Below are 18973 nucleotides of genomic sequence, written 5' to 3'. Positions count from 1 at the left end.
TTAGGATTGGCTGGAATGGTTTTGGTTGGGGTCTGGCAAGTTATGATAGGTGGCAATGTCTAACTGAAGCTTGCATAAGAGCAACCTCCAGAGTAACCTCTTGGCTCTGTTTGAACTCTCTCAGCCACTGATACCTTATTTGTTAAACTTCTTTTCCCCCTTTTTGGTCAGGATGACATTGTTGATCCCATGGTGCCAGGGCCAGACTCACCTCCCATCTTCTCTCTGTCTTTCTCTTTCTCCCTCTTAATGAAATTGATTGTTATATTTTACACTACTCCACCTGCGATCTACTTTAATGAATGGTGTGATTTGGAAATTTTCCAAATAGCGTATTGCTCACCCTGTTTGAGAAATGCTCCCCTGACTTACTGGCTTATGCTGCCTTGTTTCAGCCTGGAGAGGAGGGAAATCTAGTCTCCTCTTAGCTGGTGGAGATGGAGCAGCAATCCTTTCTATAGTGTGTTGTTGGTGGAGGGTGGTTATTGTCTAAAAAATTTTATTGTCTGGCTAGGCTGCCCCTTTCTTGGTCCTTTGGCTAGAAAGACAGGCCTTTTTTTTTTTTTTTTTTTTCTGTTGACATTTCATTGCTGGCTTTTCCAGCACTAAGTCTAAGATGTAGGAGACAAGAAGAAAACCAGGGAGCCCTGTGTCTTATCTTTCCTCAGGTCCAAGGTTCCTAGATTTTTGCCCTCTTCTCTCCACCTTTCAGAATGTTCTTACCTTTGCTTCATATATAATATCCAGGGTTTTCAGCTGTACTTAGTGGGAGGAATATGGAAAAGTACTTATACTCTATCTTTGTGGAAGGGGAAGTCCAAAGAACCTTTTATTTCCTTAATAGTGAAAATTATCAATATTTTCCCTCACTGCTTCTGGGCTTTGAATCAAACATAGGCAGGTTTTTCTTACTTTCCAGGTTATAGAAGAATTTACTCATGTTTTGTTCAAGTTCTTGTATTGTTTCACTTTTTTACGTATACATCTTTTATCCATTTGGACTTTATGGAGTATGCGAGGAATAGATCCAGTTTTATAGAACAACTTTTAGTTCTCCATAAATGCAATGAACTTTATATTTCATTTATTCCTCTCCCAGTCAACTCTCCTATTTATTCCTCTCCCTATCAACTCTCCTGTCATTCTGTAATTTTTTTTTTACTCAAGAAGTTGTATGTTTTACAAAAAAATGATGCACAAAATACAGAGTTCCCACATACCCCCTAGCCCCTCACACATGCAATTTCCCTATTATTAACACTTGATGTTAATGTGGTACCTTTGCTACAACTGATGAAACAATATTATTACAATTATGTAACTCTAGTCCTTAGTTTACATTAGGGTTCACTATTTGTATTGTGCAGTCTTATGGTTTTAAAAAATTTTATTATAGTAAGACACATATAATCTAAAATTTCCCTTTGTAACCTTCTTGTCATTTTAAAAGTAATCTGGAAATTTATTATTTCTTTTTCAGGTTGCTCTTGGATTTTGCAACCAATTAGTTCTTAATGGGTACCACTCTGGTGATAGGTAGACATCGCCACCTATCATAACTTGCCAGGCCCCAACCAAAGCCATTTCAGCCCATCGTAAAGAACACCTAGGGCAATATATAAAATTCTACAAAGGTTCTACACACTAGGATAACTTTCCAGAAACCTACAGCCTCCAGATGGGTCCCTGGACCAGATAAGTCCTGAAACCTAGAGGAGCCAGCCTCTCCAGAACATCAGCTAGTTCCATCTCCCTGCCCCTTATTATTGACAGCCCCTTCCACATGGAAAAGCCAGAATGGACATAGCCCAAATATCCCTAAGACTCTATCATTTCTGGTCTGTTTATCCTCTGATGTTCCTATTCTTGAGTTCTTTTTTATCAATATTTTTATTGAGTAGTCTCCACACATATACCGTCCTACCATGCAACATCATCACATAGTTGTGTATTCCTCACCATGATTATTTTTAGAACATTTGTATCACTCCAAAAAAAGAAATAAAAAGAAAAAAAAGAACCCATACGTTCCATACCTATTACTCATCCCTGTTATTGACCGTGAGTATTTCAATCTACTCAGTTTTTATCCTTTATTATTATTTATTTATTTTTAACCTTATTTTTCTTTACTCATTTGTCCATCATTCTTTTTTTAAATATTTTTATTGAGAAATCTTCATATGTATACATTCCATACATGATGTACAATCAGTGGCTTACAATATCATCACATAGTTGTGTGTTCATCACCATGATCATTTTTTAGAACATTCACATCACTCCAGAAAAAAAATAAAAGGAAGAAAGAAAAAATTCATATGTACTATACACCTTACCCCTCCTTCTCATTGACCATAGGATTTCCAGCTGCCCAATTTATTTTACCCTTTGTCCCCACTATTATTTATTCATTTATTTACTTATTTATTTTTTTATCCATATATTTTTACTCATCTGTCCTTATCCGGGATAAAATGAACACCCAGACACAAGGTTTTCACAATCATACAGTCACATTGTAAACTTTATGTCTTTATACAATTGTCTTCAGGAATCAAGGCTACTGGAACACAGCTCAACAGTTTCAGACACTTTCCTCTACCTGCTCCAATACACCATAAACCAAAAAGGGACATTTATAATGCATAAGAATAACCTGCAGGATAACCTCTCGGCTCTGTTTGAAATCTCTCAACCAGTGAAACTTTATTTTGTCTCATTTCTTTCTTCCCCCTTTTGGTCAAGAAGGGTTTCTCAATCTCTTGATGCTGGTTCCCAGCTCATTCCAGGACTTCTGACCCACATTGCTAGGGAGAGTTACACCCCTGGAGTCATGTCCCACATAGGAGGAAGGATAATGAGTTCATTATCTAATAATGAACTCATTAGATAATGAGTTCTAAGGCTGAGTTGTCTTAGAGAGAGAGGCCATATCTGAGCAACAAAAGAGGTTCTGTGGGGGTGACTCCATTCTTTTATCTGTCTACTCCTCAGACTGGATGATTTCAGTAGTCTTACTTCAAGGTCACTGATTGTTTTTCCTGCCAATTCCAACCCTTCCACGGCATTTTTATTTTCTACAACTGGACATCAGCTCTGTTTGGTTCCTTTTCATTATTTCCACCTCTTTGTTAATATTCTCATTATGTTCATCTACGGACTTTGCAAATCCTTCTTCACTGTACAGATTACTCTTGGATATATCAGGGCATCGCACTAACCTTGTCCATACATTCTTGAATTCTTGATTTTGATTCATGCCTAAAGGCTTAAGGGTGTCTTCAAATACCTCAGGAAAGGAACGTGGATGGTAAATTCATGTGGTACTTGGATAGCTGAAGATGTCTAGTGGTACTTCACATGAATTTGGACATCATAATCTTGAGTGAAAGTGTTCAAAATAATAAAAAAAACATTACCTCAAACTTTTTCTGACTATGTGTAGCTTAAAATGGATTTTGTTTGGAATTTGGGGAGCCTACTTGAACTATAGGATTTGTTTTGTCTCATGTTGTTTAAGCTCTGGAAAGTTCTTTTTTTGTTTTCTAATTATGTATTTGATTATTGATTCTGCTCCTGTCATCCTAGTTTTTTCCCTCAGGATCTCCTTTTCTTACCAAAATAGCATACCGCTTACCGATTGGAAGTGTTCAAACATTTGTCATCTAAATTAATGAATATGTTAATGAATGAAGACAGGATAATTGATCAGATGGTTGAAGAGGTAAATAGTAGAAAGTTCTAAGTGTGGCTGAAATATTAGGAAAAAAATGAGAGCTAGAAAGGTATATTTGTAATTTTTCCTCATTTGAGGGATAGTGGACATTGTAGGAGTAAACAAGAGCACCTGGGATGAGAGTATATGTTGCAGAGACAAGACGGCAAGAGATAGACCTAACTTAGAGCTGAGGAATCATCTAAGGATGGAAGTAGGACAGGAAAAGCACAAGGCAAATTTCCACTTATTCCATTTATTGTTTTTCTTTTCCCCTTTCCTCACCTCCAGAGTTTCAGAAATGCACTTCCAGCTGAAAGAAATGAATGAAAAGGTGTCTTTCATAAAGAACTCCTTACTGTCTTTGGATAGCCAGGTGGGACACCTGCAGGACCTCTCTGCTTTAACCGTGGATACTTTAAAGGTCCTTTCTGCTGTTGATACTTTGCAAGAGGAGGAGGCTCTCCTGGCCAACAGAAAGCATTCTATTTGCAGAAAACTTCCCCACAGTTGGAACAACGTCATTTGTGCAGAGGTTCTGGGAAGCATGGGGATCTCTGAGGAGAAGACATACCAGTATTACAGTGTACCCCCTTCTCTACAGCAGAGCTTGACCAGAGACCAGCATCCCCCAAGAGGGCAGAGGAGGCCACTTATTAAGATTAAAGATAGTCAGAAAGAGGCTCCAAATGTAAGAGATGACCAGAAAGAACAAGAAACAGAAACTGGTATAGTTGCTTCTGGGGTGTCCCCTAATAGGCAGGCACACTCAAAATATGGCCAATTTCTCCCAGTCCCTTCTTATCCAAAGCAAGTTCCTTGTCCTGCAGAAACAGCCTTGCCTTGTTTCAGACCATCTGTGAAAGCAGAGGCAGATGGTCTGGCAACTGAACAGGGCACTCACAGTGAAGTCCCTGTACATCTGACTTGGCAGACACCAGTCGTCTCAAACCTGGGATCAGTAACTAAGCCTAAGGAGCAGCACAAACCAACCACTCAAACATCAGCCAAGCAAGACGAGGGGGAACAAGTTCTCCCCACTTTGAATTCCATGCCTGCACCCAGGAAAATGACCTCCCTTCCTTCTCAAACTGAGCACATGCGAACTGGTGGTGGATATGTGAACTGGGCATTTTCAGAAGGTGATGAAACTGGCGTGTTTAGTGTCAAGAAAAAATGGCACACCTGCTTACCCTCTACTTGCAATAGTGACTCCACCCTGAGTGGACGATGCCAGAGACAGATGCGGGCCAGATGCCTATCCCATAACTCGACAAGATCGGCCCAGAGTGGCGATTGCTCAGAGGAGGGACCATGGCTCCAGCCAAACACGTACTTCTGGATCAGTCCTCTCCGCAGAACCAAGTCCTTTGTTAGGAGTCATAGTTTTAGATTCCATAAAGAGGAGAAATTGATGAAGACCTGCAAGATGAAAAGTAAGGAGTAAATCTTTTGGATTAAAAAAAAATCTGAATTAAATCCTTTGTATTGCTACCAGTTTTTTAAAAATCTGCAACTTTTGACTGCATCCCTGTTCTCCCCATTCTGTCAGTGTTTTCTGTAAAACAAAATGGGTCCCCCATACAGTTAAACTTTCCTTCTGTTTTAAACCATTTTCCTTGCAGAGGTTTCAAGATCCTCAGAGACAAGGCAGCCACCATGGACCAGAGTCAAATTGCTAACCAAAGACAGGAAATTGTTGAAGAAAAAGAAGATGCAGAGACTGCAGGTTCCAGTAAGTATACGATAGTCTATCTTTCAAATTTTCGGCAGCTGAAGCAGTGGCTTATCTTAGTTTGGTTTCTTTTTATTAATAAAGTGAATCTACACAAAATAACATTGTAGTGGAAGAAGAGAAGACACTGAGAGTCATCAGAATGGAGAGACCACAATTTATGGATCTACTCACATGTTTAAGGACATTTGAGTTTGCAGTTTTTGGGCATTCCAAACAAAGCTGCCATCCACATTTGTGTACAGGTCTTTTTAATGGACATGTGTTTCCATTTCTTTTGTTAAAAACCAAGGAATGCCATAATGTCATGCCAGTGTCACATGGTAAGTTCATGTTTTATTACTGAAAAAAGTGCCAAAATATTTTCCAAAGAAGTACTATTTTACGTTCCCACCAGCATTGTATGAGGTTATTCCACAACCTCATGAATCCTTAGTATGCTCAGTCTTTTTAATTTTAGGCATGCCAGTGGGTATGTAGAGATATTTCATGGTGATTTTAATTTGCAAAATGCATGCGCTTATTTGCCATCCACATATCTTTTTTTGGTGACATGTTTGTTCAAATATTTTGCCTGTTTTTTAAACTGGGTTTCTTGTCTTATTCTTAAGTTGTAGGAGTTCTTTAGATTTACTAGATATAAGTCCTTTCTTGGATACATATTTTGCCAGTATTTTCTCAGTTTATGGCTTTGATTTTGGTAAATGTGCTTTGACAACCATATTCAATTTTGATGATTTGTATTTTATTTTTTTCTTTTATGGTCTATGCTTTTTGATGTCATATTTAAGATTCTTTTGCCAAACCCAAGATCATTGAGATTTTCTCCTATGCTTTCTTCTAGAAGTTTTATAGCTTTAGTTCCTACATTTAAGTCTAGAATTTGTTTTAAATTAATTTTTTGTATGCTGATAGGAAAGTATTGAGATTTTTTCTTCTTTTCCTTTTTTTTTTTTTCTTTTTGCACATGGACATCAAATTGTTCTACCATCACTTGGTAAAAAGATGATCATTTTCCTATTGAATTGCTTTGGCAACTTTGCTGAAAATTAATTGACCATATAGAGCAGATCAGTATGTGCAGATCTATTTCTGGACTTTCTAGTCTGTTCTGTTGGTTTATGTCTATCTTTAAGCCAATACCACTCTATCTTGAATACTTTCTGTAACATTATAATAACTGAAATCATGTATTGTAAATCTGTGAACTTTATCCTTTTCCGAAGTTGTTGTGGCTATTCTAGGTCTTTTACATTTCCATAAAAATTTATAACTAGCTTTTCAATTTCAACAGGAAAGTCTGCTGGGATTATGAATAGAATTGTTATGAATCTGTTTTTTTGGGGGAAATTGACATCTTAACAATAATAGATATCTTTTAGAAAGAAATAGATATCATTCTATCTACTTAATTCTTTAAATTCTTTTAGCACTATGGTGCAATTTTCAGTATACAGGTCTTGCATATCTTTGATCAGATGTATTCCTAAATATTTCATACTTTTGATGTTATTGTAAGTGCTATTATTTTTTAATTTTAATTTCAGATTATTTGATGACAGTATAAAGAAATATATTTTTGTATTGATCCTTGTTTGAGTAGATTCTATGTAGCTTCCTTAGAATTTTCTGTATAAATAATCACGTTATATGCAAATAAGGGTAGTTTTACTTCTTCCTTTATAATCTGGATATATCTTCCTTTTCAACTTGGAAGTATTTTATTTATTTTCTTGCCTGATCACACTAGCTTGAGCACCCAGTAAATATTCAAATAGAAGTAGTAAATGCAGACATCCTTTCTGTTCATAGGGGAAACATTGTCTTTTGCAATTGTTTGACATTAGCTATAAGATTATATGTAGATGCCTTTTATCAGGTTGAAGAACTTCCCTTTTCTTCCTACTTTTCTGAGATTTTTATCATATTGGATGTTGGCACTTGTCAAATACTTTTTTTTACACATCCACTTAGGCGATTAGATGGTTTTTTGTTTGTATTGTTTCAGTATGATGAATTAAATTAATTAATTTTAGAATGTTAGAATTAGTGTTTAGAATGTTAAATCAACCTTGCTCTAATGAACCCTAATAGATTATCTTAGTCATGATATATTATCTTTATATATATAGTTGTATTTGCTTTGCTAAAATTTTAAGAGTTTTTATATCTGTATTCTTTTTGAAAAATGATAAACTTTATTTTTTGGTCAGTTGTTTTTACAGAAACATTCCCAGAAAGTACAGAGAGTTCCTATATATCTGTCTCTCCCATCCCTTTATATTCTTGAGGGATATTGGCTGTTAGTTCTTTCTTCTTGTCTTTGACTCGTTTTGGTATCAGGGTGATACTGACCTTATTGACTGAGTTGGGAAGTGTTCCTTCCTGTTCAGTTTTCTGAATGAATTTGTGTGGAATTTAAATTATTTCAATCTTAAACATTAAATAGAATCAAATAGTGAAACCATCTTAGTGAGAAAGTTTTTGACTAAAATTCGGTTTCTTTTATAGTCATAGGGCTATTCAGGTTATCTAATTCTCCCTGAGTGAGCTTTGTTTATGTCTTACAAGGAATTTGCCCCCTTCACCTGAGTTGTTGAAGTTATTGTCATAAGTTGTTCATAATATTCTCTTATTACCTTTTTTTAATATCTGGGATCTGTAGCAACATTACTTCTCTCATTCTAATATTATAAATTTGTATTTTCTCTCTTAGTTTCCTGGTCGGTCTGACTGGAGGTTTATCTGTTTTATTGATCTTCTCAAAGAAGTAACTCTTGGTTTCATCGACTTTTTCTGTTTTTTATTTCATTGATTTCTGCTCCTAATATTTTCTTTGTTCTGATTCTTTGCGTTAAATTTGCTCTTCCTTTTTTTAGTTTGTTAAGTTGGGATCTTTGGTCAATGATTTGAACTTTCTTCTGTTCTAATGTAGGCATTTAATGCTATAAAATTCTCTTTAAGCACTGTTTTACTTGTATCCCACAAATTCTGATATATTTTCATTTTCATTCAGTGAATTTCTCTATTTATTTTTAGGAATCCTTAAGTATGAATTGCTAATTCATAGTCTTAACTCCCAGCTTTCATTTTTCATTTACTTCATTAAAGTACCTTGGCCCTTTTTATGATGAGAATCAGAAAAAAAAGAGATAAGTATGTAAAATCCCCTTTTAGAGGAGAAATTTAACTCTATAAGGGAGTGCTGGATATCATGCAATATGAAATTAAATAGACATAATTTTTGGAATAATTCAAGTGGCTAGAGTTCACTAGAAATTGCAACTAAACTCAAGAACTAATCACCTACATTTGCGTATTGCTTTGTAGTTTACCAAGCACTTTCCCCATTTGTTTTCTATCCATTGGAAGGACATAGGGCTGCCATTGTTACTGGCTATTTATTATTTTAAGTTGAAGGGAATGAGGCTCAGAGACATTAAATGATTTGCTCAAGTTCCCAAACTTCTAAGTGACAGAGCCAGAATCCTGATATAGGTTCGTTTGGCCCCCAAACTTGGTTTTACCTCTATATACTAATGGCTCTTAAATTGTGGTCCCTTCTCAGCAGCATAAACCTTATCAGGGAACTTACTAGAAATGCAACCCTACCCCGACCTACTGAGTCAGTAATTCTGGAGTTGGGTAATACTGTCAGGCACTCAAGTTTCAGAGCCCCTGAACTTATGCCCTCGTTCTCAGTTGTGACTGCCGATAGAAATCACACTGATGCTTGCCTCCTGCCAGCCTGAGTGATGGGAATTTTTCAGAGCTTCCCACTGCTTTTCACCTTGGTGCATCCACTAATGTGATTCAAAATGTTTCAGATAATGGTCACTGTGTTCCAATGAATGTCTTTCTCTCCAGGTCATAACAGTCAACACTTGCTCTCAAAATGAGCAACTAAACTCAGAGCAAAGAGAAAATAACACCTCAGGAGAAGAGGAGTGCCGCAAAAACTGGCTCACAGTGTCCGAATTTAGTCAGATAAGTAAGTAAGTCTATGGAGTTGGATTCCAAAGTAGAGTTCCCTGGTAGAGTTCTGAATATATGGTCTTTAGAATGCTGGTGGTCCCAGATGGTCTTTAATTTTTATGAAAGGAAAACCATTTCCATTTGTTTATTGAGTATAGGGATCCAGTAAGGAAAAATTAAGATTTTGATAGTTATTTACATTCACAGCTGTTGAATCTGGCTCAGAGCATTTTCCCCAGGGAACAGTCATTGAATCTGATTTATGGGAGATGGGAGGGTAGGGAGTTGCTAATTTTATAAGTTTTTAAGGTTCCTGTGAAAGCTACACAGGATTTGATGCACAAAAGTATAGTTAGTTATTTACTACCATCTCATTGAAGTGTTTCTTCTTGGGCAAGTATAACTTAAGGGTGATAAGAATGGTGTTCGTGGTGGAGAGAAGCTGTATTAACCATAAGAGTGTAGACTGTGGGCTGGGTGTAGAGTGTGAAATAAGCCTGGACAGGTTAGATGAGGGCAAATTACGAATAGAATTGAAAGCAATGATGAGAACTTTCAACTCCTTGCATTAGAGGAGGGATCCTTACTGATTTCTAAACAGTGGGGCCTATGTGATTAAGGAATCATAAAGATTTAAAAATGATTTGAAATACGGTGTCTATTTAAGATACAAATAGACATTGTATTGAAATTTATGTTTTGCCTTTGTAAAGCCCTCCTTGTTTTTATGTTGTGTATTTATATTTGTGGCTCTCAACTAAGAGACATTTTTGCATTTTTCTATCCTGGGACATTCGACAATGTCTAAGGACATTTGGGATGTCACACTCTAGGGGCCAGCGCTCTTGGCATCTAATGGTAGAGGCCAGGGATGCTGCTAAACATCCTACTATGCGTAGGAAAGCACCCAGCAAAAAAAGAATTATTGGGCTAAGAATGTCGATACAGAGATGGAGAAATCTTGATTTATAATTTAAAAATGCTTAATTTTCTGGCAGAATTCTCACTTGCCATGCCAGAGACCCAGGTTCAATTCCCAGAGCCTGCACATGCCAAAAAAAAAAAAAAATGCTTAATTTTCACTCAAGACACTGAAATCAAGTAGATTTTGAGCAGAAAGAGATATTAGAAATTAAATCATTTAGAACCCCCTCAATTTATAGATGGGCCTCAATAGCTTAATTGTCTTGCCTGAAATCACACAATTCACTAGCAATCATAATTTTGAGTAATTTACATCCCCACACTTGAAGAAATGGCTCCAGGATCCTCTATAGATGGTTTCATCTTATTTATAAATATTTTATACCATCAAAATATCATGTATTTTTATTTTTTTATAAATAGTGTAACCCATATTTAGGCTATTTATATTATTTGTGTTCTTCAAGTTCTTTCTAGTGAAGCTCAAACAGTGAAAAATGAAGATGACAGGAGAGTTCTGAGAAAAAAATCTCATTAAGTCCAACCATCAGAGGGGACAGAAAACCTAAAGAAACAGGCTGACCCCAAGTGCCTTGCTAGTCTGAGGAGGTGATAAGGCCCAATATATTTCTTGAAACATGTCCCCAGTTGAGAATCTCTTTTTTAAAAAAGCGTGCCAGTTAAGTATTAATAGAAAAAGAATTTAAAAATAAAAATTCAGGCATGCGAGAGGGAGGGTACAAGTGTTCTCTTAGTCCATCCTCCTTATACTCAAAGATAAGGCTCTGAAGAAATTAACTCTGAAAAGGCTAAGTATATTTTTAGCTGCTCCTGTAGGTATTTTATTTTAATTATAATGCTATGTGACTGTGAAACCATATTTATCATAATTTTATGATATTCCAATATTATAAAGGATATCATATAACATTTTATCATTTTCCAGTAGGCTTTGTGCACTTCCTATATATTTTTTCAAGCACAGAATCACCAAGGGGAAAAATGCATCTGTTATCTCATACATTCAGCCAGTGATATGATAAAGGCTTCATAAGCATTATTCTCAAAATTAGTCCAACCAGTCATTTATTAAGGAATTATTGGACGTCTACTATATGCCAGGAACTCTGTACCAAGTATAAAAATGTATAATGATAAGGATCCTTGCCATCCTTTAAAATAAAAGGCTAAAAATTAAACGTGTGTGATGGCCTTCCATCTTCCCCACCTACCTCCTCTGTCCCTCTGTCTCTTTCTCCCTCCCCTTTCTCCCTCCTCTCTTTCCTTCCTTACTGTTTCCTTCCTTTCTTATAGCCCACTATGATGTTTAATGCAGTAGATCAGAAAGGATTCCTAATAATTTAGAATTAAAATTTCATGCGTTTCAGGGCAATGCTATGGTGGCTCAGTGGCAGAATTCTTGCCTGCCATGCTGGAGACCTGGGTTCGATGCCTGCCATGCAAGAAAAAAAAAAAATTCATGCATTTCAATAAAGCTTTGGGAGATGGGGTGGAGAAGAACATAAATATATTTAAAAAAATACCAATGTCTTATTTTATAGAAGGAGAGGTTATGGATAGTTTAATTCTTGAGTTTGATAGAGAAATTCGTCTGTTAAAATGCAGAAGTAACTGTAGAAGAATAGAAATAGAATATACAGCTTTCAACCAGTAGAGAAATTAAAGAATGAAAGAAACTTGGTAAAACCTGGTAAAAAACATAAAGAGGAAACGATTTCTAAGTTTAGGTGAATGGGCTGTGTTCACATTTCTCTCTTTGGGACCTGTGACTTGAATGTAAAACATTTTCATGCATTCTCTATTTTTTGTTCCTTTTCACAAGGTCTAGAACCTTATGTATATCAGAAAATGAAAACTAAAGAAATTGAACGACATGCTGCACAAGTCAATGATTATCTAAAGCATTCTCAAGAGGTAACAGCATTTTGATGATTTTTTAAAGAACGTTCTTGTACACAGCACTTCTCTAACACCTTGACTATGTCCATTTTGCCTTTATGTCCTTTTCTTCTACTTTTTATTGGCATTAAATTGAAAAAACGTTGTTTCGAAGCTATCAGTTGAATCTTTGCTCTCATTTTGTGATCCCTCAAGTTATTCTTTCCTTATTATTCTACTTTATGAAATCTGCACTATCCACCCAATAATTTATCCTGTGGATGTTTCACATAATAGAAAAAAGAATTCAGGGGTTTTTGAAACTGTTTTGAAATATATGAAAATTTTCAGGTTGAAGAAAAATAAGATATTTTCAATAGAGTTTGAAGAGATTGATCTATAACCTGCATATAGAAGCTACTGGGAAACAGATTTCAGCCCAATTTGAGGAGAAATTTTTAGCAGCTAGAGCTTTCCTAGGATGGAATGGTTTCTTTCCAGAAGTATTGCCTTCTTACTGCTGTAATTAGTCAAGTATAGTATAAGCTGACCCCTTAGAATACGTGAAGGAGACTCCAGGTTTTGCAGGTTAAAGGACTCAGTGTTTCTCCAAGGCTGAGTGTCTCTGATTTTGCAATTTGTTTTCTTACCATCTGCAGATATATGTGAGAAGTATGATCTAGTCAGAGTAACCCGAGAAAACTAATTTTCTTCTTCATTTGAACATTATCTGTATGAACTTGGGAAGCATACCTTTACTAACAACTTCAGATACTCTTGTGGATTGTAATCCATTGAAGGCTTTGAAATTAAAATGTAAGGCTACTTGAGGGAATTAGGGGCCGGTGCAAATCCTGACTCTACCTCTTTCTTTATTACAAAGCTATATACATTAACTTGTCATAGTCACTGGCTGTATCTCTAAAATGGGACTGGCATCCTCCTTACAGGATTATTGATTGTGGCAAACAAAACTAATGCCTGAAGTAATGTCATGGGTGTAACAGATTCAGCAAATTAGTTTAATCTGAATGGAAAGAAGAATGAGATAAATGCAAAGTATCATCATTATTATTATTTTTAAAATTTTAATGCCATTTTCATGATATATATATATATATATTATACATTCACATACCATGTAGTCATCCAAAGTGTGCCATCAGTGGTTCGCAGTATCATCATAAAGCTGTGCAGTTTCTATCACAATCGACTTTTTTTCTCATTTTGTGAAAAATAACATATAAATGAAAAAGCAGTAAACTTCAAAGCATACCACAACAATTAGTTGTAGAACATATTTCAGAGTTTGGAATGGATTACAATTCCACAATTTTAGATTTTTACTACTAGTTGCTGCAAGATACTGGAGACTACAAGAAACATCAACATAACGATTCAGCAATCATACTCATTTGTTAAACCCTCCCTTCTCTGCATAACTCTACTATTTCCTTTGAACTTTCTCCCACTCTTTAGGATATTTGGGCTGTGCCCATTCTAACTTTTTCATATTGAAAGGGGCGGCCAATAATATGAGATAGAGGGATGGAACTAATGGATGTTCTGGAGAGGCCGGACTCGTGTGGTCTGGGAACCCACCTGGAGATTGTAGGATTCTGGAAAGTTATCCTAGATCATGGAACCTTTGTAGAATCTCAGATAAAGCCCTAGGTGTTCGTTAGGGTTGGAGGGATGGTTGGCAGGAATGGTTTTGCTTGGAGTTTGGCAAACTATGATAGGTAGCAATGACTAGCTGAAGCTTGTGTAAAATTGACCTCCAGAGTAGCCTCTTGACTCTATTTTGAACTATCTCAGCCACTGATCCCTTATTTGTTACATTTCTTCCCTCCCCACAAAGTGACATTATTTTGAATAGCTCAGTTAGCAGAGTATCATTGCTGTATACTACATCAACTGAAACAACAATTTACTGATGAAAGGATAAGTAATGCAATGATTAATGTTGCCTATCACCTTTGACTTTCATTCCTTCCTTTTTTGTCATTAATGGGTTTTATACTTTCATTCTCATTTCCGTAAAAACTTTTATATATTGTATATATTTTTGCATGTCCCCATAAATGTAATTTCATTCTGTTAAAGTCCGTCAACACATTGACTTATGCTTCTATTATGCTATCATTATGCATCCTTCTACCTTGGGTTTCCAGTGTTATTAAAAAGAGAAATATTGAGCTTGAGGAAGGAAAAAAAGAAACCTATCCTCTGCAGAGTGTGCTTTGCAAACGTATTGCTGGAGGCTTGGCGTGAGAGTTTGCTGAGTGTACATGTAACGATCTTTCCCTTCTGCTCAGGATCTGAGCAAAAACTCTCCGTGGCATTCCAGAAGCACTAACCTCAACAGGAACTTTCTGTAAGTATTCCTAAATGTCTCTCTTTACATGTCTCTGGCTTCTATTTTTAGCCTGATCAGGAGCAAAGCTTTAATATAGTCATAAAAGGGAAAAAATTTAAAAAGTGCTGTCAAGTTTATCATTTGATAAATGAATAACAAAACATTTTTTTTGTTATTTAGAATGAAAATAATTTATGCTTCATGTTCTTCTGTTTCTGACCATATGATTCTACCTCTCTGCCTTTTGAGAATACAATGAGACATTTATTCATACAATTAATTAAACATTTACCTTTTCAGTGTCAAAAGTCATGGATGGAATAATGGTTACCATATTTTCTTTATAGAGTAAAATTATTGTGAATTTGTGTTTAAGAATAGAAATACATCTGTCTTGCCTAAAGAAAAAACATAGGTAAAATGAAGACCTGATTGTGTTTATTCTTTAGTTTTAAAAATAATTATTTTTTTCAAGCTTTTCCTTTCAGTTTTTGAGGTTGATCTTTTAACTTTTTTCCTTTGATTTCTCAGTAACCTCCTAATTGTTTGCCAAGTCAATAACTTTTTGAGGATTGAGACAGAGAGGGAGAGGGGATGAGAGAAAGAGAGACAGAGAGAGCTCACATGTTTGTGGATTTGAGCAGCTCTTGGAAATTTTATTTGGTCTGAGAAATAAATTTTGAAAATAGACCGAGGAAAAATTATTCTATTTTGTTTGTATTGTTTTCTGGATTTTCCCAGTTACCTTAACAAATTAGCTGTCCCTCTGTAGGAGACAGAATTCAAAAGCGTCTACTCTATAGAAAGGCCAGTTGGTCCCAAGAAGGCAAGAAGGGACTTTCAGCTTGCAGTCAGCTCTATTTGAGATGGTCTTTTCTCTGCAGCTCCCATCACAGTCCCTCTGTGCAAGCCTGCCTCCAGACCCATGTGGGCACATGACTTTCTTCACCCAAAGAGTCAGTCGTTTGTGTTCATGTAGAGTAGTGGGTTATTGCAGCATGAAATTCAACAATAATTGTAACTGTACTTTGTTCCCCAAGGATCTTAAATACTGGAGATATGCTTTGCATTCATTTCTTCAGACTTGAGCATGGCCACTTGTGTACTTGAGCAGGGCAAGTAACAATTTAAAGAGAACTAATTGCAGCTTGTGAACGTTTGGGGGCCCCATGGGCTAATGAAACTGATTTGTAGGCTTGTCCAGAGACAGTCACAGACTCATTTGTAGGCTTTTTGCTTAGCATAGTTTAGGAACCTTTTAGTTTAATTGATCCAGAGCAACATAAACACAGTTAAATCTTATATATGTTGTGTGATTACATAGCTAACTAAAAAAAAAAAACAAAAAAACTATTGCTTTTAGGGAGCTTAAGGCCTCCAGTAACTGACTTACATGAATATTTTTCTATGAAAATAATTGTAGGACCATATACTGTTTCTCTATTGATAATGATATTGGTCAGATGTAACTGATATTTTTCTTTTAAAAAACGATGTATATGTATAATTTGTGTTATTACTGTTTTACATACTTTTCCCTTTCTTTGATCATCAAAACAGCTGAAGTATTATCTAAATAACTTCACTTTTTTTGGAAACAGGTGGAGCAGTCCAAGTGGAGTTGACAGTAAGTTTTTTTTTATTTAAAACTTTTATTGTTATGTCTTATTAATAATAATAAGATTCACTGTCCTGAGATTTTTGTAGTTTTCAAATCCTATTTATGATTTTTTTGTCTACTATAAAAGAAGAGTTTTCAGTAGAGAAGTAGAAAATTGGAAATCTTTCTCCAGATGAATCAGGACCGGCATCCATTTAAATATTTTTTAATTAACTATTTTTTTTTGCTGTGATTCTCCAGTTTTCCCATGCATGAGGGTATAACCACTGATTTCACTCCAACTTTTCAACAATGCTTTCTGTCATTCTTCTACATATTGTTCATTAAGAACCATTTATGAGATTGTACGTAGATGCTTTTTCCTGTAGAGTTTCAGTAGGACTCCATGCCAAAATGGCTTAGTAGGAGCCTAAGCCATATCAAGACAGCTCCCTGGGAAAGCCATTCTCAGTAGCTCCTCTCAAACTTCACCATGGTCTACAAGCTCCTTTCCGTATTCTTGACCCTTCTGATGCCTACTGGATACCTTTCTCTTCTAGGAGCTTGTTCCATCTTACTGTCTTGGTATTTAATATCTCCCTCGCAATTGACTTCTTCTCAAATTACAAGCGTATTAAAGACATTTTCTATATAAAAGCAACAGTATTCTTTTTTCTTGATTTTGTCCAGCTCCTTACACTTTATCCCTCATTCTTTTCTTAATTTTGCCTAGCTCCTAACGCTTTACCCCTCACCTCCAAATTAATCGGAAGAGTATTGATATTTTATCTTCAGCACATCAGCTGTGGGTTCTGTCCCCAGCACTCTACTGAAACTCCAGTCCAAGTTTTCAGTCCTCATCTAACTCGTGGCCTTTAATGTTGATCCTTGTATCCTTCCTGACACTCTCTCCTTTTTAAATTTCCATGAGGTTTTTCTTCTGTTCTTACTCTTCTACTTTGTTCATTTACTCTTGCTTCCTCTGATAGCCTCCTTTCCCTTCACCTAAGCTGGATATCTTAATCATTTACAATCTTCTTCCTGCCCCACCACTCAGCTATCAGCCTTTTCTTCTTTTTTTTCCTCCCGTCCCTCAAGGAACTTTGCCAATACTCTTTGATTATCTGCTTAATGTATTCTGGGATATATTCAGGCATTATTACTTAAGTTATACATTTTTATTCTGGGCTCCCCGTGTTTTGCTTGTTTAAATGAGTTATCTAGACAGGTTGAGTTAGATTATGTGCTACAGGAAATTTAGATAAACATTTCTTTCTTTGGTCTCAAAGAGTAGGTGAGGTTCTAAAATATACATAATGTCTTCCTTACCCCTGTGTTCTGAATTACCTAATACTGACCTGATAACCTGCATTTTTATCTCTGAATACCAGCTTATACATCTGTAATACAGCTTCTAAAAATCCAGAAATAATAATTATCACTCTGGATAAAATGTGACTGCAACAAGGAGTTTACAATCTAGGTCCCTGTTTTCTTACAAACATTTTCTAAATGAGACCATATAATAATTTCTCTTTTGTTTCTGGCTTGTTTTGCCCTGCCAAATGTCCCACAGGTTCATTCACATTGTTGCATGCCTCACAACTTTGTTCCTTTTTGCAGCAGCACAATATCTTATCATATATATATATACGTATATATATATATGTATATATATATATATATGTAGGTACCATCATTTGCTAATCTACTTCTCAGTGTATCCTTCAGCCACCTCCATCCATTGGGCATCATGTATAAAGTTCAAAATCAACAGTCCATCAACATTCTAAATTTTAGACAATTTGATTGTTCCCAAGAGAAAGACAATTGATAAACGTATTCTCACCAAATAGAAAATCCAAACCTGCTCTTAACTCTTGTCCCTCCCCCCATTATTTACCCCTGGTATTGCTGTAGTACTGTTGATGTTTTCCTGTTAAGCATAGCCCATGCATGCAATAGCACTTTCCCCCTATACCCCGATATTATACATTCTTTGTACAAGATTGTACAAAGTATGTGTACCTTTGAAGTAGTTCATGCAAGAACTTATTTATATTCGTAGTGTTAATTGGGGGAGCATATGCGTCTATGCAACCCCTTTCAATCATGCTTATTTTTGATAATACCACTGTGTGGTTTTTTAAAAATATTTTCATTGATAAAACTTAACATACAAATATATAAACATCTTTAACAAGCTTTCCATACATGGTGTATGATCAGTGGCTCACAATATCATCACATAGTTGTGTATTCATCACTGTGATCACTTTCTTTTTAACATTTGCATCACTCCAGAAAAAGAAAGAAAAAAGAAAAAACTTCATACATATCATATCCCTTAACCCCTTCCTCTCATTGACCACTAATATTTCCATCTACCCAATTTATTTTAGCCTTTGTTCCCCCTATTATTTGTTTATTTTTATCCATATTTTAACTCATCTGTCCATACCCTAGATAAAAGGAGCATCAGACATGAGGTTTTCACAATTGCATAATCACATTGCAAAAGCTATATCATTATACAGTCATCTTCAAGAATCAAGGCTATTGGAACATAGCTCTACAGTTTCAGGTACTTCTCTCTAGCCACTCCAATACACCATAGACTAAAAAGGGACATTTATATAATGCATAAGAATAACCTGCAGGATAACCTCTCAACTCTCCTTGAAATCTCTCAGCCACTGACACTTTGTTTTGTCTCATTTCTCTCTTCCCCTTTATGGTCCAGAAGGTTTTCTCAGTCCCTTG

At 35.8% G+C, this 18973-nt stretch overlaps 1 protein-coding gene across 1 annotated transcript in view; it reads left to right on the top strand.

Moving 5' to 3' along the window:
- TRPM6 (transient receptor potential cation channel subfamily M member 6) overlaps window positions 1–18973 on the top strand; it is a 218955-nt gene that overhangs the window by 176252 nt on the left and 23730 nt on the right. The window contains exons 26-31 of the mRNA XM_077148441.1: window positions 4010–5154; window positions 5344–5453; window positions 9321–9444; window positions 12196–12287; window positions 14570–14628; window positions 16212–16237. Of these exons, the coding sequence (XP_077004556.1) occupies window positions 4010–5154; window positions 5344–5453; window positions 9321–9444; window positions 12196–12287; window positions 14570–14628; window positions 16212–16237 (1556 nt within the window). The remainder of the gene's footprint in view (window positions 1–4009; window positions 5155–5343; window positions 5454–9320; window positions 9445–12195; window positions 12288–14569; window positions 14629–16211; window positions 16238–18973) is intronic.

This window comes from Tamandua tetradactyla, chromosome 2, assembly GCF_023851605.1.
Source record: "Tamandua tetradactyla isolate mTamTet1 chromosome 2, mTamTet1.pri, whole genome shotgun sequence".
Lineage (NCBI taxonomy): Eukaryota > Metazoa > Chordata > Mammalia > Pilosa > Myrmecophagidae > Tamandua > Tamandua tetradactyla.
The sequence above is the reverse complement of the archived record's forward strand: the minus strand, read 5'-3'. Positions and strand labels throughout refer to the sequence as shown.